The sequence below is a fragment of the Notothenia coriiceps genome, unplaced genomic scaffold, assembly GCF_000735185.1.
Source record: "Notothenia coriiceps isolate Sejong01 unplaced genomic scaffold, NC01 NC01_scaffold00024704, whole genome shotgun sequence".
Lineage (NCBI taxonomy): Eukaryota > Metazoa > Chordata > Actinopteri > Perciformes > Nototheniidae > Notothenia > Notothenia coriiceps.
Window position 1 is genome coordinate 10,764 of NW_011357405.1, and position 21,521 is coordinate 32,284.

A 21,521-nucleotide genomic window follows, 5' to 3' on the forward strand; every position below is an offset into this window, starting at 1 on the left:
TTTACATAGCGGATTAATCAAGATTGTTTTACTAGCTGTTCTAACAGAAACACTTTGACACACTTAGCTTTAAGGCATTGTCAATTTATTTATTAACAGCACTGGATCATGCAAGTGTTCATGATATGTGTATTTATAGAGAAAGCTGATGGACGATGCCCCTCACAAACAAACGGTGTATCAATCTACAGTTTTTAATTGATTGCTTGAAACAGTTACTTTCATTCAATTCTTGATTTTAAATCCAGGAAAAAAACAGTAAACCTAAAAAGGTACATCATAGTGTTGTTAGGAAAAGACAACACTGAATCATTTGACGGATACTATCAAAACTGTAGCAGTAACAAGATACAAACCTTAAGTCCCCATCATGTTCTTGATGGGAAATCCCCCCAAGAGTTATCGCATGATAGTCCATCTTGGTTTGGGTAAAGAAGGCATTACCTTCCCTGAATATAAAAATGAATTGTAGACATACAATATATTATAGTAATGTAGTACAAAGTGTGCTCTCCCTTTTTAAGATTCAGTGTATTCGTGACTAACGTAATAGAAAAAAAACAGCACATGCATCTGATGGTAATTTAAATAAACTTTAAACTATTTACAGTATAATAGTGTTTGCATGGACCATCTCAACAGGAACTGCATAAGGATTCATTGGAAAAACATTTATAAATGACTCACTATAGTTTAGTGTGTAATGGTGATATCTAAACATTTTCTATACTCTACATCCATATAGGTTGGCCCTCCTACTTGCTATACAGTGCTGCTCAAGCCGTGGCTTTTTTGATTTAAAAATGACTGGCGATTTGAGCATTATAGAAAAAGAAAAGGAATGTTGTACTTTGAAACCTCTTTAACGTTTCTTTCTTTAAAACCAAACAGGTCTTTAGCTTGTTCGCTTTATACATACGATTTCTAAACACCCTTATTATAGGGTGAATGTGGAAAATAAAAGATAAATATTTTCATTCTAAAACTTTAAACTTACAAAAAAATCGAGATAAAGAAACAAAGTCAGGAATGGTAATAGAAATATGAAATCAGATTAAAGAGAAATCATAATAAACTATATTTTATTTGAAATAGTTCTTTTTTTCTCAGGGTGTGGTATGGAGGTAGGGACGTGGAGGACTGTGATGCATCTCCCAGAACCAGTCCAGCTCTGAAGTGTCTCTACTACTGATTTAGTGTGCTATGAAGAGCGTATGAGGGCTGATAAAGGGGAATATTACAGTAACTGTCGATGTAGGCCTCGCTCTTTTACAAGTACGTTTGTAGAATCTGGCTGTTAGCTCGAAGATAAAAGCAGGTCAGGCTCCTTGGCTCCTTCCTGCCCGCTGTTGCTGTGTCCGCAGTTCCCCGTCAGCTCGGGGAAGAGGCTGGTCCGAGCTGAGTGAATTGGAGAACCTGGAGTTGGACTCATGCCTGGTTTCTTGGGAGGGATTGGAGGAGGATGGGTCCTCTCTGAGCGAGGAGTGAGGGGGGAGCGGATGCCTGGAGATAAAGGCCCTGCAGAAGGAGACCTTCCCCCAGGAGGAGACGCTGCTAGATTGCGGTAGTCTGTACCAAAAGGAGAGCTGCTGATTGGTGCCAGCTTGACGCCGGCCTGCTGGCTGGTGAAGCGGGACAGCACCTGAGTGACGGTGTTGCGGGCCAGCTGCTTTGCCGAGCTGTGCTCTAGTGGGGGAGGGATGGAAGAGGTGGTGGGGGAGAGGTCTCTGGGGGAAAGAGGGCCTCCATGCAGCTGATGCTCCAGCTCAGCCTGGCTCTGGAACCTGTGCCTGGCGGCGTGGAATCGCTGGTTCACACTGGCCTGGTAGGAGGACTGATGGAAGCCTGGGCTGCCCAGACGCTTGGCAAGAACAGGGGAGGAAATAGGAGAAGAAGAGAGGGAAGAGGAGGCTGTGCTGGACGGAGAGTGAGGATGAGGGGGGAGAGGGGAATGCAAAAGTGCTCCACCCCCATTCTCTACCACCCCTCCATTGTCTGCTCCTCTTCCCTCCTGTGCCGGCTCTGTCTCTTTTTGAGTGTGATGCCCATTGACCTTTGACCCTGAGCAGGATTTAGGAGCGACAGTTATCTTTCCATCCGGCTCAGTCTGAACAGAAGTGGACACCAACATCATTTTGGAAAGAGATTCCTTCACCTCTTTCTCCTCAGCCTCCTTTGCCTTTTCTTTACCCCCTCCAGTTTCAGCCAACCTCTTCCTCAACTCCTCCAACTGTTTCTCGAGCTCCCTACTCCTCTCCTCCTCTTTGCTGATCCTGGCCTTCATCTGCTCTCGTTCCGTGTTAAACTCAGTCAGCTGCCTCTCAGACCGGGCCTCTAGCTCTTCTGCCCTGCTCTTCTCATCTTCAAGGACCCCACGGAGCTTCTCCATGGCACTGGACTCCTCTTGGAGTAAGGAGTGAAGTTGGGAGACCTTCTGAGCCTCCTCCTGTGCCTGGCTGTTGGCGTTCTGGAGCTCCAGCGTCAGGGTTGAGGAGATCTGTTGCTGCTGGGACAGTGACTCCTCCACCTGGCTCGCTGCCTCGGCTTGTTGCTGCTCTAACCTCCGCACAGTTGCACACTCCACTTCCAACTAGAGAAAGAGTCAGAGAGATAAAAGATGAAAGGCGAGGCAGCTTTTCCACATTTGGCCACAAGGAGGCAAAAGAACACTGCTTTGTAACATTGGATCCAACAAAGGAAGAAAACGCCTACCTTGTTTCAGTGTAAACATTTTGGTATGTATTTTGCACTTATTCCAAATACAAACTATGATTAAGTCAAAAGTGACTGAGTGTCTTTTCTGTTTATTTTTAAATGGAACTGATCTACTGCAAAGGGAATCCCCCTATGCATTCATTCATTTGAAACAGATTAAATGGCATATGATATGTAAAATGTATTATTTATTAGACCCAATGCATATCAAAATGTCGGCTTTCTAGTCTGTACCTATTGTCTATTACACTTTAATTGCATTTGGGACACCTAAATTACTATGGATTTAGGAAAAGGGATGAACGACACTGTCGTTTTAGAGTCAGAAGAGAAACAGAAAGAAGCATTTGGTCGTGTTTAGCCATGTTAAATAAATATTTGCTTACTCTGCATGTTTATGGAAAGTTTAGTTTGCTGTGAGGTCATTAGACGGTGAATGGGCGGCTGAAAGCTTTGATGAGTTATCGATGGAAAGGAGAGGTGATGAAACACATGTACAGAAAAACAACACAGTCAGGAAGCCTGAGGAAGACACTCAGGAACCGTTTCTTACATAAAGCCCCTGTATGAAGTTTGTATAGTGGCTGATTGTGTGCTCACAGTATGTGTGCGCCAGCTGACCTTGCATTAGACATGGACATCCATTATCTCAGGTTTCCTGAGGCCATAAAGCCACATGGCTGCTGGACAACTAAACAATGGCCTCTTCCTCCTCTCTTTCCTTTGAAACAGTACTGTAGTGGTACATAAAGGGTGCCTGCGTGGGTTGTTACTTTATCGGGCCAAGCCCTTTCCACCCTGCTGAGTCACACAATAAACTGTACTGATGATTCCCTGCTCAGTTGCTGGGTTTTACTCTAAAGGACAGGGAGAGGGAAAGAGAAGAAGAAGAAAGAGGGAAAGGAAAAATATCTTGAACCAGATGTGCTTGGATATCAGCAAGAGAGAAGTGTGATCACCAGTTATTGCTAAGACTTTACCAAACCTAAAAATACATACACACACATACACACACACACTGCAGGTGTACATTTGATATATTTTACACATAGTCATACCTGTTGCAGCAGTTTGTCTCTTTCTGTCCGCAGCATGAAGGTGAAATCATCACTCTGCGCTGACTCCTGGGCCCGCCGTCGTTTCTCCTCCTCCAGATCAGCTATCATCTATCACACGGTGGAACAATTCAATCCCATGACATGCAGACAGGTTTTTCTTGTTCAGTGTATGCATTCATCAACAAATAATGTTTCTTTAAAAAAAAAAAAAGACATTCTATTAGATGATCCTGCCTCACAAAGTGTTACAATCAATACAACTATAGGAAGAATCTCAAAGAAAATCTGACTTTGGGGAGGAACATAAAATAAAACTATTCACAGACATCCATTTAGAATCAAAGAAACTGGTTGAGACTATGTTGGACTGGTGATTTCATAAAAAAAAGAAAAATAATAATAATGCAAAAACATTTAAGTTTTTCATGTGCCAAGATCCAACTGTTACTTTGATGGGTGTCCACTAACTAAACAGCCTGCATAGCAGAACCTCTTCTTCATTACTAGGTTTTGTCAGTTTTATCAACTTTAATAAGGTTTACTCATCAGAGTCATCAGGTTGATATTTATGAGCTCTACTTTGATAAAGCTCCATATGCCCCCATCTAAGCTCCGGATTCAGATGTTGCCTGTCTGCCTCACTCCCCCAAGCCAAGGCTACGGGACAAACATGTCGACAAATAGATAAATGCATTCATACACAACAAGCCTTTTGTGTGACACTGCTTGGGTACTCTGGGGATAGCAGCATCGTCCAGACACGCAAATCTGAACTGAAGACGATGAGCTATAGAATTCACTGAATGTATGTGTGAAGCTGACAATTGAGCGGCCCGACCAAGCAAGGAGGCAGAGGCAGAACGTCCAAAAATATAACAATTTTTTATACCTAAACTAAACCTGTTCCACACCTATGTAGATGTCTTGGGCTCGTCCGGGATTTGAACCCGGGACCTCTCGCACCCAAAGCCAGAATCATACCCCTAGACCAACGAGCCAAAAATATAACCCGGTGTGGGCATTTATTAAACTTGAGCACAGGACACAGCCTCAATCTTGCTGTTCCTGTGCGCACAGTCACCAGCCACAAGGATCTCATATACACTACCAGCCCCCAAAACAGACAGGGAAACAGCACCTAAATACAGACATACACTAATCAGCAATTAGACACAGGTGGTGGGGGGGAGGAGACAACACAGGGCACCAGGTGCACACAATCAACAGCAACAGACATGGGGGAAGGGGAACACTTTTCAACATAAAACCAGCAAACAGAGACAGACAAACTAAAACACATACAGATGCACACACTACATACACTTCGCCACCAACAAAGCTACACAATCCGTAACGGAGGCTGGGATCTATGGCCCCAGAGATCACCTCCGTTACAGTGTGGTTTCCTGACTGTATTACTCACCCTCCTGTGTCTTCTCTCAGCAGCAGACAGCTGTCCCATCATCCTCTCCTGCATCCTCTTGCAGTGAGCCATGACCAGTTTCAGCACAGCCAGAGGGTTGGGGCCCACCGCCCGGCCCTGCATGTGTCCCTGAGGCTGGGAGAGCGTGTTTTCACGTTCATCTGACTCGCTGTCCCGCTGCAGGGCCAGGAATGGATCGCTGAGGTCATACTGGCCATAACGCTGCTGGACGAAAGTATCTCTGTGCTGAGCCTAGATACACACAAACATAGAGCACACGTACTGTTAGGCTGTCCCATTCAGGTGCTGGATTAGATCAAGGCAAGTGCAGCTGTGTATTATTTCTACCTGCGGCGTTCTTTCCCGACTAAAAAGAAAAAGTGAACAATGTGATTTTATTAAAAAGGCCTAGTTTCTGCATTGCAGCACCAGACACATGTGTCAAGAAAAAGACATGGGGCCTAACAGCCAAGAAAAACACACAGTAACTCATCACAAACATACTGAGTGAACTTTGGAGATAGATTGACTTTTAGGGAAATATCATTTTGTAGCATACATGTAACACCATCAAACATTGACTCATAAGTAAATGTGTGTACAGGAAATCTGCATGAAGTGATGTTAGTGTGAGCACAAGCAGATGGTCTTTCCCCTCAACCTTAACACAAAGAGCCTGTCCAACCCCCACCAGGGGCAGATGTTAACTCCTCTCCAGGGATGTAGGGGTGAACGACATGGCCATTAAATAAGACACATACACGGAGCTATTTGTAATGGAGAGTTTAGGATATACCTAAACCAAAAGCAAAATAATCCAATAATAAATGACAGCACAACATCAAGGAGATGCTGAGGGAGAAGAATATTGCAGGGGGAATAAACTAGTGTCCATTAACCATAGACTGTGCCAGCTTGTTTGAGAGGAACAGGCTAAACTGACGTGACACGTGATAGTTGACCTCACTCTGGGTCTCCCTTTTACATCCTCGGGAGGTCTCATTAACGACATACAGTGAGTAGGTTTGATTTCTAGAGGCATGCAGGGTCAGCTGGCGGCGTCAGTGATGTCAGCACAAGCCACAGAGTTCACACCACGTGCCTTCAGGACACCCGTCACTGCCTCCCCATCCAATCCTCATCAGACACCCCGGTGCTCTGGCCCCCCTTCATCTCCCTGCCCAAACACGCATGGCACCGCATTCCTCTGCCTGTTCATCACCATTTCTCAGAAAAATGCCTCTCTCTCTCTCTCTCTCTACTTCTGTCAGTCTTTTTTCTCACATGCTCTGAACAACACAAATACACACATATACACCCAGAGGGCATCAGTAGGCAGGCTGTATTTGAGGCTCTTTCTCTGGCTGAACAAAGAATGTGACCCTCAGTGAGGAGATTACAGGACTTGAACAAAGACGCTGTCTCAATGCCTTGAGTCTTAGGCATTGTCTCCATGTCTGACCCAGAAGGCTTCAGTGTGCATGCTAGGATGGGTACGCACGTGTGGGTAGTATTTCTGTGTCTTTTTCCCCCCTTTTTATGTTAATATGGGTGTGCATGTTTACCTGTGGCTGTGTGCATGTGTTTAGGGCTGGTCTTTGAAAGTAAAGCTTCTTCATTAAGCTGAGACAAAACTGTAGCTTCCTGTGTTAAATGGCTGTTTAAACCGACCATTAAGGGCAGCCTGAGATTGGATTGTCTGTGTGTACGTGTGTTTGTGTGTGGCTGTGTGTGCAATGGAGGCAGTCCTTGCCTAGGGACTGGTCTCCCATGGTTTTCCCGGGATAGTTTGGATCATAATGACAGAGTGTGCCTTCCTTTATGAAAGGGCACAACAAGCAAACCAGTACTGCTGTAAGGCTGAGCTGGAACTACTGATGACAAATGTCTCCACAACTATGGGTGGGAAGGAATAAATGACATGCTGTTACTCCCTGTTTCATAATCAATAATTCTGTTTTTGAATTCAGATCAAGAATTCATCTCAAATATCATGCCATGTGAGAGCTATGGAAAGTGGTGTGCTACAGCTTGTTTGAGCATTACCCTCTTCAACAGATTGTATCCCCTAATGCATTCCCGCAGCTGTAACGACGTGTGAAAGACAACCTGATGCTTTTCACCTGGAACAATTATGTTAGTCCGTTACCTACAGCCCCAGGATACAATCATCTCTTGTGTGAGCTGAAAAGAACCAGGGAGTCCTATTTCCTTAGAGATCCTCTATAATGGCCGTCAGACAATGAAGGCAGCAACTCTTAATGGTACATCTCCTGTTACAAATGTACAGTTTGGCCCTTAATCTGACAGGAATTGCATTCAAAATGAGCATGAATGAGCATCTGAGCAATGAGCATGCTGCTGCTGTTTGCACACCATGCTGCATAAGGTTTTTCGCATAACCGACTGTCTCCAGGGTAACGTTTTTAATCCTGAAGCTTTGCAGAGGGGGTATATGGGAAAAGTATGTGGTGAATGAGTTCCTCTCTTAAGAGAAATAGTGAGACACACAGAGACAAAAGGACAGCAGGACCAGACCTGTCAAATATGAAAGTCTTTGTTAGAATTTAAGGCTTGTGCTAGTGTTACCGTAGGAGGACAATACATTGGAATGCCCCCACATTTGACCTTTATTACTTCTTGTATTATTAGTTATATTCATTTATCAAGAATCTTGATTTAATATCATGCAACTGTCTAAGACTATGAGAGGAGGTAGGCTCTAATGTGAAGCAAAGACAGTGGAGAACAAAAGATGACACTAGGTCAGCAGCTGCAGACTCTTTAGTGTTGGATCCTCTTCAGATTTATGTCCCTAGCTTCAGTGTTTTCTTGGATGAGGAAGTAAGATGTTAGCAGTGCAGTTTTTCTCCTGGGGAGAGGACAACTACTCTGCTCTACTTAATAGTGGAAAAGGACATTTAGTCAATGGACCACTTGTCACTGTCAGCCGTGCTGAATAACAGGCCTTGGCAGGTGAGCGCTATCAATCCACTGGCGGTCACATCTGATTTAACAGAGCTGGTGAAGCTGCGAGCTCAAACACACACAAAGGGCTCTGACCCCATTTTGTTGGTTCTGGTCATATAGCATCAACAGTCTGGGAGAACTCGTAAAAATTAGAAATGGGTGACACAGAGTCCATGAGTACAGACAGACTAAAAGCTTATGCTTTTAGTGTGTAACCTATCTATAAGGTCCTCATAAGATGGATTTCACTCATTTAAATTCTTGAATAAGGACAAGCTGTACAAAACTACGTCTGAACTGCGTGCTATGAAGTATTTCCATAAGGCACTAGTTGAGTAAATGTCAAATATACCTTAAGAAATATAAAAAAAAACATATTTTATACCAACCCATCAGTGTGCAAGTCTTATTTAGTTTGAGCATTTCAAAGGAAGTTTGGAGTGACAGACTAATGACTAGCTAACCAGCCACTAAGGATAACATAATCATTAGCTACACAACACTGACAGCATAACAGTAGTATTGTCTTGGGATAACACATATTGCAAATGTACTGACTTAAAGATACATAAATGGATATTTGGCCACATGGAGGAAACTTAAAAGTTTAGACACAAATGTGTGAGAAGTACGGGGCGTAAAGCGAAAATAGTATTATTGTTGAGGCCTAAAGAGAAGCTATAGTATAGTGCCAGAGAGTTTGGTGATATCATCTGTGGGTCTTACAACTTTCACATAGTAATTCAAAAAGTATTTATTAGTAGATCCTTACATCTCTTCACATAAACACTTACTCAAATTAACTGAGCAGTCATATTTGTCCCACAAACGAGCAGATACTGTTGTACTAACAACACTTTAACAGTGCCAGGTTGTTTGTACCAGAATGTTTTGTAAGCTTAATCGGTATACAATTAGCCATTTGTAGTGCATAACATCCATCATTTATTTTATTGTATTATTTTTGTTTAAAATATTTCAAATGTGTACCATTAAAATAGTCAAGAAAGTTCATTTTAAGGAAAGAACTGGGTTTAGAAAATGTGTAAGGAATATCAGTTTGAAAAAGAAAACCTGGTGTCTCGTGCAAATATCTCAGAGAGCAAAACATAGTTAGTAATAGAAAGAGAACCTCAGGGGGAAATAATGTTTTTGTACTGAAAGGGGCTTTTTTCCCCATATTTACCATAACAGACAAAACATGGGCCCCAGATACAATAGCTGTCATTTGTACAGGGGGCCTGCCCCAGTGACATATTTGCAAAACATGCTCAGCAAAAGAAAGACAAATAAAAGAGAGCAAGAAACAGAGACAAGAGAGAGAAAAAGAGTTTTAAGTTTGTGCTTTTTAAAGTGCTAAGGTGTGTGCTTAAGGCTTTGGCTGCATCTTCCACACCTCCCACCCACACATTTACCACAGACAGCACTAAGATAACTGGGAAGACGCCAAACCAAACCTTACTTTACTTTATGGGCTGTGCAACAAGACAACTTCCAAGTAATGATTAACCGCCCCAGTTGCTATCATCAGTGGTTATTGAGGAAACATGGGAGCAGGTGCTCTTGCCCTTTGGTCGGACAATGCTTTTGGAGAAGCAAATCATTAGGGTGGAATAAGGAAGTCCTCCTCAACTGAGTCAAAAATTAAACTTATTTATGTTAGAAATGTCAACAAGAACTGCTTTGAGAAGCAGTGATTTTCTTATCTATGACTGACCACTTATATCACTATTCTATTTGTAGCAAGCAAATACTCTCGTGTTCAGTGCAAATAGCGGCTTAGGGTGGAGCTCGTTACCATAACAGATATGATCCTTATTTTGTGCTGGGTCAAGGGATAAGACAGGCTGCCATAAAAAGGAATCTTAACTTAGGAAATAAAGTACCCGATTTATTTCTCACATGGACTAATATTTGATGTAAATGAAGTGTGTGATGTGCAGGTTAGAACTTGATCTTAGCAAAAGCAACAGAATAAAAGAAAGTTTGACCAGTCATGTCGGCATATTCAGGTCAGGAAGCTTTACACTCGCAGGCCTTAGGCAGTTGATGTGGAAGCACTTCACTCTGTCATCATAGACGACTGTGCATTAGTCTTATAATAGCTAATGCTATGCTTGTAAGGCCACCCTCTCTGAGGTTTGTGCTCATTTTTATCATATTTACCCTTAGCAATCTCTAAAACATGTCCAATTTAGGGAGTGATTTTTGTACAGGAACAGAATATACAATCTTATCTGAACAGCACACTCTAACCAAGCCCTATTGTTTTATGGAGTCAGGAAATCATGTCAGCCTGCCAAAATAGACAAAGCATTTTAGGATTACAGGATATGACATCATATGGAAAACAAGACTGGTCCTGCTCAACATGACTGCAACATTTGAACCAAAACAAAAACGGTTCAATCCATTTACAAGTGGCCATATTTGTTTCACAGCCAAATGTACTCAAGAACAAACCTAAGAAACATTTTGATATCAATGTCACAAGTTTCCTTCTCTCTGTGTTTATTTGGCACCACTGAGAATTTAAAAGGCAGGACTGTTTTCCTTTCTCTAACTGTCATTCCTTTGAGCTACTGGAACGTTCTCTATGTTGGATTAATGCCATGTTTGCCTGACAGAGCGAAAATAATAATAGAATGAGTTCCTGCATAGATAGACAATCATCAACTCATAAGATACGCCACTCCTGTAGAACTGCACGACCTGTAGAACTGCACGATCTGTTTCTGGTGTCATGTTCTCAGGAATGTACCCTAAAGTAAAACTGCTACTCCGTCTCCTTCGTTATGAGAACTAAAAACAGTACAATCAGGAATCTGTAGAGACATGTCCCAATGGTGACGCCACCATAAAAGTAAGCAAACACTGACACAGATTCAACTTTTTAGAGGTGTCGTGTACAGGAAGGGTTAAAAAGGCATCTGAATGCGGTTGTCCCAAGCAATCTAAAAGGAATCCCAAGTACTTGCTGCTGAGGAGAGAAAATATTTAAAGTTTGGTAAAAGAGAGGCGAGAATTTAAGTGCTGTTTTAACTTTCTCAACTGTCCTCAAGTTAACATTATTGATACATACTGATTGTGGTAAAAATGGCATGCTAGCTGAAAATGCCAGAAGAGAACTGTAGATGGAAGAAAAAAAACACTATGGCATATCAAGAATCAGTAAAAAGTCACAGTTGTAAAATGAAAAACAGGAAAGACTGACATTACAATCCGACCTTCTGGGTGGAAAATCAATACACAGTCAGACAGAGCTCAATATTGGACACATTATTCTGCTATCAACCCCTGACCTAGCCCCATGGCTACACACAATCTGCACTATCTTCGACCAGTCAGTAAAACCGTAGTACAAGCCCCCAGTGGGAACAAGGGAAGTCAGTGATTTGAGCCTACAACTCTTTACATCCTCTCCATAATAAACACTGCAGCCTGTAACTGGCCCACCAGAGACCACCAGAGCGTGTGTGTGAGTGAATGAGTGGGCAGATAGGACACGGGTCATGGTAAAGATGAAAGACCCCCCGTAATGTCGCTGTGTGTGAGGAAGGAGGAATGGAGGAAGAGGGTAAAAAGCGGTTAGAGATACAGAAAGATGAATAAGTACAGACAGCATGGCGACTGTACATTTGTCCTAAGGGGAACTTATGTGCGTAGCGTTTGGGGCCAACCCTGCCTGCATCAGATCTGGAAAACTGCCATCTAAGATGCATCAGGGCTGGTAATGTAAGATCGGCTTCCCTTCAAGCCCTAGCACGAAAATGACTTCATGATTACAGCCTAACTTACTTGCTAGATAAACTTCCCTATCAAGGCCGGTTCATTAAGACTAGACAGTCAGGGTTGCTACTTGTCTTCATCACAGCCTGAATCGCTACTTTAGACAATGAGTCAAGCATTCTGAGACTAAGCAGCTTCATCCGAGCATGGAGCAGCTGCAGCGATCATGAGTGTGAAAAGCAGCCAGGGGCACGGGGAGAGCCAATCAGACTAGACTCAAACACTACAAAGCATTGTAGCTGAAGGAAAGCTATGCCCTTTCACTTGAATATGAATGAATGAGCTGGACAAAACTGGGGATTTATCAATGTGTTGTTGAGTGTCTAAGGTGCTTTCAAAATGTGCAATTGGATTGAAAAACGAGACATCGCCCTAGTCTGTTCAGAGTTTGAAACACAGTAGGATGCAGCTGATTTGTCAGAGAAAGCCTGATAACAAGTGTTTGAGGTGTGTACCCAAAGAGAGGTGCCAAACAGCCAGCAAAGTCTTCCTCTATGGCCGAGGGCAAATATTCTTTCAATTCGGAAGCAATTGGAATTTCCCAGATTGAAAGAAATGTGAAAAGATGTTGATAGTTAGGACAAACACTGTTGACATATATAGTTCTGAATATTGCCTAAATTGGAAGAAAATATGAGAATTTGACATTTAGACTACGTCCTGTTTAAGGCAGTAATAATGTTGGTGAACTGTTGGAATAAAGGCCTGGGAAACCAGAATGGCTCCTGCACCATTGTCTTTACTAGCTCTGTTTCCTTAGTTTCCTGTTTACACATCCCCTCCCTGCTAGCACACATTCTTTTTGGGGGGTGTAATGCTGACAGGTTAATTTTAGTGTAAAGGCAAGCAAACAAGTGTGTTTTTTTAATAGGTTGCTAGGACGGCTTTAATATTGTTTTTCAGCTTTTATTACGTATGACTGCTCCCAAATGCATGTGAGGTGTTCAGCAATGTGTATGAAAGTGTCAATACTCACTCTGAGGGCATGTATGACCACATCCTGGGCCTCCAGCTCTCCCTCAAGGACACTGAGGAGAGTCAGCAGCTCTCCTCTGCTTAGAGCCTCCACATTCATCTTCTCATCCTGAGGACACAGAGGGAGGGAGAGGGAATATGTAAGAGACATATTGTTATTGGTTGTTTTTAAGGAATAAAATGTACTTAAAATTCAATCAAAATGATCTACCTAGTCAAGAAATTAAAATGTGACTGGCTGTTATATATGGATTTATGTGAAGCGGTGCACTTAGTCCTAGCGTTAGTGACTTTTCTGATAGCATTTTGTCAGTGAGTCGCACAGAACGTGTTTAGGATGGGATTTTGGATCCCATCTTTGGCCTCACTGTGTTGTGCCCAGGGTTATAAACAGGAAGTCATTAGCATATCTGCATGTTAAGTTGCTGAGGGACTGAGGACAGTTGCTGTATTTGGTCCCCATAGTAAAGATTGTATTTGTTTTAAGGTGAATGAGACGTTTGAAACATCTTATTTGCACACACTTTTAAGGTATTAGCCATCCCGCACTCCATCCACTGTGTCCTGTGATTCATCAGCTAGGTCCAGTCATAGTCATAGGGCCACAACACACTTCACACAGCTGATGTCATCCTTAAAGTTAAGAGAAAGACAAAACACAGTTGACTTCATCGTTGTTGAAGTTGCTTTCAGGTTATTATCAGTGCCTCATAATGGTGGGCTACTCCTAAGAGTGTTAATCATGTGTTTGACAAAATACAAGCAAGCTGGTTAGTCAGATAACCATTTAGTGACCATTATGCCATGCTTTTTTTTTATGTTTTTCCGCTAATTTGTTCAGATTTTAACTTGAATTTGTCCCTCCTCAGTACCAAAAGTTAAAGCAACCGTCTACATCCTCCCTTTGAACAAACTTCTCCTCTTCTCTAATAGAGAATGTTGGCTACTGTTTACTTTCCTGCTGCAGCATTCAAATACCTCGGTGCATTCTGTGGCTCACCACACATTCACATCACACACATTCACAACACACACACACACACACACACACACACACACACGAGTGTGTTTGAGCTGTTGGCTGTCAAGGCAAAACTCTATGTTTCACCCGATATCTGTAAATCAGTGTCCATGGAAAATAATTTCTACATTCCAGGGATGCCCACACCATGGGAAGTATCAGTGAATACTTAGTAAATCCCTGAATCCAACTCTCTAGCCTGCATGGTTTCATATGGCAAAGTTGCAGTGTGGCTTTGTGATGAACTCATAACCGCCCAATGTAAACATCTTACAGTATTGCAATGATATATGGTTCATCCATGCAACTCATAACATGATGATTGAGCAAAATAAAAAAGTCTATATAGGATAGCATTAGAGCTAATTTGTCTCACTAGTCTTTGGTGAGTGTTTCCATGCTTGCGTGCACTAGGAGGACACAGTTCACTTATTTTCTTTATGGTCATCTTTTCTCACACAAAGCATGGATTAAACTCAACTTATCCTGGCTCATTAACCAGGAAGGATCTGTGCTCAATGTGCAAGACAGATTGAACATTGTGTTCAAACCAAACTAATGATCGCAGCAGTTGCTCAGGAACAGCAGAGGATCCACCTGCCGTCTTAGGCCTTTGTCTGACACAAGGGACTCATTATTTCCCGTGTTGGAAACATTAACTTCAATTGCAAAGTCATATAGACATGACAAAAACAACACATTAGCTATCATTCATATAGATTGCCTGCAGTGATGATGGTAAAATCAATACTGCATCAATATTACTGAAGTAATCACACCCATTACCCTGAAAATGAACTCAACATAAGACCCCTGGTTCTCAGCGATTCTTGCCATTATCTGTCTTTCTAAATGTACTTTTGCAATAGGTTTTAGTGCAAAGTACTGACTAGTTGGCGGCTGTAAAGTTTCACTTAACCAGAAATGACAAGCACCATGCACTACGAGCAAATAGGTTGGGTCAAAAACCTGTCTATGGACTTTTTAATTTGACCTTTTTTTACTCAAAAAAGCCCGACTATATTAGAGACTTAATTTGTGGAAGACATGTAGCAATTATTCCCACAACCTCCCGTGTAAGCATACCTTCATGCGCTCAGTTCTAGCCGCATTAATTGTTCTCCAAATCCAAAAAGGAGGCTCCCCAACAGCATGAATCAAAGCAGTACACTGTCAGTGCCCTGGCTCTCAAGCGAGTGCAAACAACAGACGTTCAACGACGAGGCCGCCAGCCAATCAAAGTGGCGTAGTGTAACAATCAGACCAATGGCTGGATGGCATTTCGCTAGGGGGCGTGGATTAGGGCGTCCCTGAGTCTCTGGGATAAACCTCTTTGTTTCGGACGTCCAGTGTTGATTTCTACACATGACTGTTTCTTAGCGTAATTTGGTACATTTAGTCTAATCATGGCATACTATAGGTGCATGTTGAGTAGTTGTGATAGTACATTATTAGTGACAATAGTATGAGTGTGCTCCAACTGAGTATTTTGCAATCAAAAGCTACATTAAAATATTAAATCGATTATAAATGAACATAACGAATGCTCATTCACACAGACAATCCGTTAAATTACTACTATGATTTAGGCTATTTCAGGTTATTTCTTAAAATCCCCCTAAATATGGACGCCTGAGGAGAGAAGACTTGCATCGCTCAATGTTTTAACGCCCCCTAACGTCCAAATTACAGCATTTGCAACCAAACACCACCTGATGTCTCCAAGCCTACAGTAGGCTATGCTCTATTCACACCTAAAGTTTAATGATAATAATAATAATAATAAAGTTCTAAAGTTTTATTTGAGTTGATGTATTTCCATGTGTGGGCCAGAAATGCTGTGGAGTCCCACATTAAAACCCTGTTTTCAAATAGTGTGCTGGTATTGTCCAACAATATGGGAGTGTCAGGTCATGTCGGGATTCAGCCCTTGGAAGCATGTCCTGACATTTAAAACAACGCCAATTATTTAGTGAAATATGATAGGGAGAGGGTTGTCAAAGAAGAGTCAATGTTCACTCTACTTCTTTTGTTACTACCATTTTTAGACCGGGTCTTATTGAAAAGAAGGAACCTGATAGACAAGATGTTTTTCTTAAGGGATCTGCTCTAAATTGTGCAAAGTCATTGTTGCTGAAATATTCCCACGATAGTGTGTAAGTAAGAGACTGCTGGTACCTACCCTTGAGACTCTGAAAATGGTATTTCCGTCAGAGTTCAGCCTCATGTTCCCTATGAATGACTATCATAATTTGAATGATGTAAAGCACTGCAAGACCGTTTTGATGTGCTATGTGCCTCTGCTTGTGCTTTATCTTTCACCTTTCATCGTTTATCATCATGTGAGAGTACCCTTTCACCTACAGGTACTTCACTGGCTTTTAATTTGTCCTATACTGCTGACGTAACAAGGCAGCACAAATTGCAATGATCTTTAAATAACTGTTCAGTAAAGAAGTATCCAGATCTGGTAATAAAGTAAAAATAGCCATAAGGTGTCAAAACACTTGAGTACAAGTAAAAGTCCTGAATTCAAAACATTAGTTAAGTACAATTATTATTCTGCAAAGGTAAGAAGAATCAAAAGTACCATGCAGAAAAAAGGCCCATGTGAGTTATGAATTATATTATTAGATTTCCAAAATAAAGGCTTATAGTTTGTCTAAAATAACAGATTACCAAATGAATTTAAGAACTTTTATGAGATCAATGGAAAAAAAAAGAGGTACAAATGAGATGTGATTAGATTACAACATACAAGTCATATGAGCAAAGCCATGATTGAAAGGGATGGAGAATGAGGTCATTATTTGCTGCAATCTCAAACCCTGTTCCTGAGTAAAGCCTACTCAGGTGCACTCTGTGATAAGCTCTCCGCTCCAAGCTCTTAGAGCAAAGAGCACAGCCATAAATAATCCAACAACATGGAAACAAGCAAAGCTGGATATTTGAGCCTATTTAAACTCTCTACATGGCGTTTTTGCGATAAAATACAATTGTAATGTTGTTTTTTTTAATAATTTTGAGATGTATACGTTCCACTGTTATATATAACCTGATCATGTTATAAAACTATTTTATAGTAACATATTAGCATATATCGTGATAACAAATTGCCATACAATTATGTAGCATATGTGTTAAGAATAGTACTGGTGATTACAATTTTTTTTAATCTTTTATATTCAAGATTTAAAAAAAGGTAACAAAGAAGGATATATTTAGTCAAAATACATAGAGAAAAATTAAGTCATTTGAGTAAATCAACAGCAAGAAAACATAAGCAATGTTTTTTTAAGTAGAACCAAGCTTTTTGAGCCAAGTTTACATGGTGTTCTGACAATAAATGGTGTCCTTTCATTTGATTATTAATAAACTGTTATGCTGTAGATTGGTTTGAAAAAGACAGATAGTTGTTGCAGATAATCGAAAAGTTAGCTTGAGGGAGAATCTGCAACGGTTGCTCTTGGCACCAGCTTCAGCTTGATGGGATTCTTGGGGCTAGTAAATTCATCAACTCCCAGCTCCATTGGAATCTAGGAAAACAAGAAATGTGACCAAAATGAACCCCTGTAAAAGCTCAAACATGAATGCACCCAACCTTACATAAAAACCTTCACTATTGACAACACACACTGAAAATGTTTCCTTACATCCGTCTCCTTGCAAGTGACAAAGCTGAAGTTCTGAAGGATCTCTACCAGAGCCAACTTCATCATCAAGAGAGCAAATCGCATGCCAATACAGTTCCTTGGCCCTGCTCCAAAGGGCAGGAAGGCATATGGATCTATGTTGGCTTTGTTCTCTTTGCTGAACCTAAAAAAGAATGAACAAACATCTTAAGTTGATTAGCCGAATGACTAAATTCAGGTAGAAATGTACCTTAGTCTGCCATCAATCTAGTATAGTACCTTTCAGGTTTGAAAGCCTCAGGCTCAGACCACAGATCGGGGTCACGGTGTAAAGTGTAAATTGGCACCATTATGACAGTTCCTTTAGGGATGGTCACACCGTTAATCTCCACGGAGGACTTTGCCATTCTCTCTAATCGATTAGCAATAGGGTACAGCCTCATCGCCTCATTAATCACCATCTCCAGGTATTCCATCTGCATCGCTGCTTCATAGGTTGGCCGATCCTGGAGTATAAAGTAGTTGGTAGCACATGATCAGTTGCTGATTAAATACAAATATAGATACAGTAAAAAAAAACTCTCTAGTAACCTTTTCTGGTAAGGTTTCATCAATCTCCTCTTGCAAGATCTTTTGAATTTCAGGGTGTGTTGCCAGGGTGTAGGCTACAAATCCAAGTGTGTTGCTACTGGTTTCATAGCCAGCAAAGATGAATATCATTGCCTGGGACAGGATCTCGTGATCAGTCAGTCCTGTAAAACAAAAAAAACATGATTAACCTATTCAAACATTCCTGATAAACACCTCAGCCATGGTGTTAACTGCTTATCTATCTCATGTTATGTCTTGTAGCATAATAGACGATGTTAAAAACTCTATTTTTAGCCGAGGGATTAATCTTTTTTTAAAGAAAGTGACCCTTCAGCCGCGACTACAGAGAATATTAAATATGATTTATTTCTCTACCTTTGTTGGAGCTTGCATCGTCTTTGTTCTTTGAACTTTGAGAGTCCACCATCAACTGCATGAAATCCACTCGATTCTGCAAGGCAAAGTAGAAAGTAGAAATCCTATATTGATTCTCCAGTTTGTGTTTTAAGGGAAATGTATGAACACAACATATCAAAAATTGACAAAAATCAACATCAATCAATTTTACATACCTTATGTTCTTTATTATTCCGGTCTGATTTGATAGATGCTAGAAAGTTGTAGAAGAAACCTGTCACTTCAGCAGGGAAGAATGACACATCCATCTTTTCAAAAATTCCTCCCAAGAATGGAAACAGAACTGAAAAGAATCGTAGTTCAAAAGATAGTTAATTTTGGGTTTAAGTGGTCGAGTTAGACAGTCAGGTTGTACGGCATAACTTTGACATACCGATAAGCACAAGCAAGGGATTCAGGAAGTTGAACTTGACCATTCTCTTTATGTTTGATACAAAAGGATCAGAGGGATTGTTGATGGAATCAATGTCCACACTGAAGGCAGTGCTGGTCACAACATCCATACTGTATGGTCCAAATACACTACAAAGAAAGGCCAACATACAAACGTTGGAACAAGCCAAAGGTTAACGCATGCAAATGTTTCTTTTAAGAAAGGTTGTTTCCTTGAATAATGAATAGCACAATAAAAAAAAATCCTCTTAAAAGACTTTAGATGAAAAAGATGAAAAGTCATTGCCCAAATCTCATAAAAAAAATTACTCACTCTTTAACATCTAGGACTTCTTCTGCCTCTACTTTCTTGTGAAGGCTCTGGATCAGATTACCTGAGTGCTGCAACATTATCGGATACATCTGTCAAATTAAAATAAAAAAATAAATAATGAATGCTTTTCATACCAGAATGATCAAACAACTGGTGTAAATAATGTACAAATGCTCATTACAAATATTTGAAAGGTGCAGTGTGCTTTTTAACCTCTTTCAGGCGACCGCTGGTGAATGACGGTGAGAGTACACTGCGAATCCTCTTCCATTGTTCATTTTCTACCATTGGTAAGGCATCATGTAAGGGTCCATTTAGGCCCAGATCCTAAAGCCAACCCAAACCCCACACACACATATACAGACACAAACAAACAAACAAACAAACACAGAATGCCTTATTTACATTGTGGTGTACATTTGATTAGTATTGAGGTCTTAACTTGGGAATCATTGGAAAAGTGTGCTTTGCTCCTTACCCGTCTGTTAGTGAAGACAGAATAACACTCCTTAACCAAGACTTCTTTGATCATAGCTGTGTCCATCGTAGCGATTATTGGCTGCCTGCCATCGTACAACCTTAAAATTAAATGACAGATATTGTGGCGAGCCAGTTACAGCCTGGAGCTTTGCATATGCTATGTATGTTAAGATAATAGAGTATTCTTGTACACACACTTACCCCCACATCTTTCCATATTTCTGATAGCATTCTGTGTCGAAATTGTGAATGCCCTAAGGAATAGAGAAGTCAAAACTATTATAAGAGGAGTGTAAGCTTAGATCACACATTTGAATGCGTCTCACCTTTGTGTACCCCAAAAAGGTCCCAATAAAGGGCATAGGTTTGGGTCCACGGATGCCAAGTTTCTTGAAAAGGCCATATGGAGCATATCCATATCTGAGGATTAAAAGCATGATTAAAAAACAGAGAACAAGTCCATTCTTCTTTCATATTGCCTTGTGTTTTCAGTTGTATCATCAGTAAAAGGACAAATAAACAAGTTTAAGTATGTTCTTGATAAAGAATATGGACTTGTATTGCAAAATGTACTTACATATCCACTGTGACATTATGTAGTTTAAACTGAACATTGTTAGCTGAATACCATGAACAAGAATGTTTTTTTAATGCAATATTTAAACTCTACCAGCAATAAAATGTAGGCTATTCAGATTGTTAATTATTTTTGTATTTATCTGAATGAAGCTTTTTAGCTTGCGCTCTTTCTTAACTTATAATTAAACAGTAAAGAATAGCAGTATATTCTAAAGATTAAATCCTAAAAAGCAAGAATGTAAAATGATGCAAATGCCTGTCGATGGGGGCGCCGCATTTTCGGCTCAGTTGAGGCTCCCTCCGCAAGATGAGGCCCCTTCCCAGTGGCGTAACTATCGACGGTGCAGCCGTTTTTTGACCGGTTCATGCAGCCTTCAAAGTAACCAAGCAACCTAAATTAATTTGTAATTTGTCTGTCCAATGACCTTGCTCCCTTTCATGTCATGTGATACCTTGCGTGACGAGCAAACAGTTTAATCAACCTGTACTGTACTGTAGCTAGCAGTAGCAAGTAACCAAGCAACCAAAATTAAATGTGTAATTTGTCTGTCCAATGACCTTGCTCCCTTTCATGTCATGTGATACCTTGCGTGACGAGCGAACCGTTTAATCAACCTGTACTGTACTGTAGCTAGCAGCAGCAAGTTTGGTAGCATTATACAAAATGTAATAGCTTGCATTTATAATGTACAGCAAACCAAAGCACAAAAGCAGCACTCAAAAGAGAAAGGACAAGAGAGAACAAGGATATGTAACAGCTAAACTGATTAAATTAGACAGTTTTTTTGGTCATACATCGTCCTCGAAATCAAGCGCTAACGTTAGCAATGTGGAAGTGCAGCGGCAGCCGGAGGCTATCGATAGCTCACCTGCCTCACCACCATCATTGCCATCTAGCTCCAAAAGTGAAGCTGTATCCGTGGCCGTGGCTGTGCAACCTTCTTCTCCAGCCAGCCAGGAGGAGAGGCTGGATTTGGCTGTGCCCGGCGGTGGTCCACCAGTTCCCCCAAGGGTCCTAACCGATTGGGGACTATATGGCGCTATTGAGACCCCCAACGCCAAGATCAATATATTATAGCAACTGGTCTATGTAAGCCTACCGGCCCATTCCCCAGAGACAAACATCAAGGAAAACAGGTATAATCCACTTCTTAGTTCGCTGTGC

The 21,521-nt window shown here is 41.2% G+C and overlaps 2 protein-coding genes and 1 non-coding gene across 5 annotated transcripts; all 3 read right to left on the reverse strand.

The window, feature by feature from the left end:
* Positions 1-63: 63 nt before the first annotated feature.
* On the reverse strand, positions 64-15,148 carry cttnbp2nlb (CTTNBP2 N-terminal like b). 2 transcript variants are annotated; one of them, XM_010783110.1, is made up of 6 exons: positions 15,038-15,148; positions 13,455-13,563; positions 12,932-13,039; positions 5,197-5,448; positions 3,774-3,881; positions 64-2,590 (listed from the first exon to the last, which is right to left on the reverse strand). In XM_010783110.1, exons 2-6 carry the CDS (start codon positions 13,503-13,505, stop codon positions 1,298-1,300), a joined length of 1,812 nt encoding a protein of 603 aa, XP_010781412.1. In that variant the 5' UTR covers positions 13,506-13,563; positions 15,038-15,148; the 3' UTR covers positions 64-1,297. The 2 variants fall into 2 exon arrangements, with proteins under 2 accessions (XP_010781412.1, XP_010781413.1); XM_010783111.1 differs by lacking the exon at positions 13,455-13,563.
* On the reverse strand, positions 4,700-4,771 carry trnap-ugg (transfer RNA proline (anticodon UGG)). Its single transcript has one exon. It is a non-coding gene; the product is annotated as a tRNA-Pro (tRNA).
* A 1,486-nt stretch (positions 15,149-16,634) lies between the features above and the next one.
* LOC104955725 (cytochrome P450 3A40-like) lies at positions 16,635-21,434 on the reverse strand. 2 transcript variants are annotated; one of them, XM_010783113.1, is made up of 13 exons: positions 21,226-21,434; positions 20,104-20,197; positions 19,979-20,031; positions 19,776-19,875; positions 19,511-19,624; positions 19,298-19,386; positions 18,965-19,113; positions 18,747-18,874; positions 18,550-18,625; positions 18,175-18,335; positions 17,863-18,089; positions 17,605-17,767; positions 16,635-17,487 (listed from the first exon to the last, which is right to left on the reverse strand). In XM_010783113.1, the coding sequence occupies exons 2-13, from the start codon at positions 20,137-20,139 to the stop codon at positions 17,386-17,388; spliced, it is 1,398 nt and encodes a 465-aa protein (XP_010781415.1). In that variant the 5' UTR covers positions 20,140-20,197; positions 21,226-21,434; the 3' UTR covers positions 16,635-17,385. The 2 variants fall into 2 exon arrangements, with proteins under 2 accessions (XP_010781415.1, XP_010781414.1); XM_010783112.1 differs by lacking the exon at positions 21,226-21,434 and having other exon boundaries at positions 20,104-20,242.
* Between the last annotated feature and the right edge of the window lie 87 nt (positions 21,435-21,521).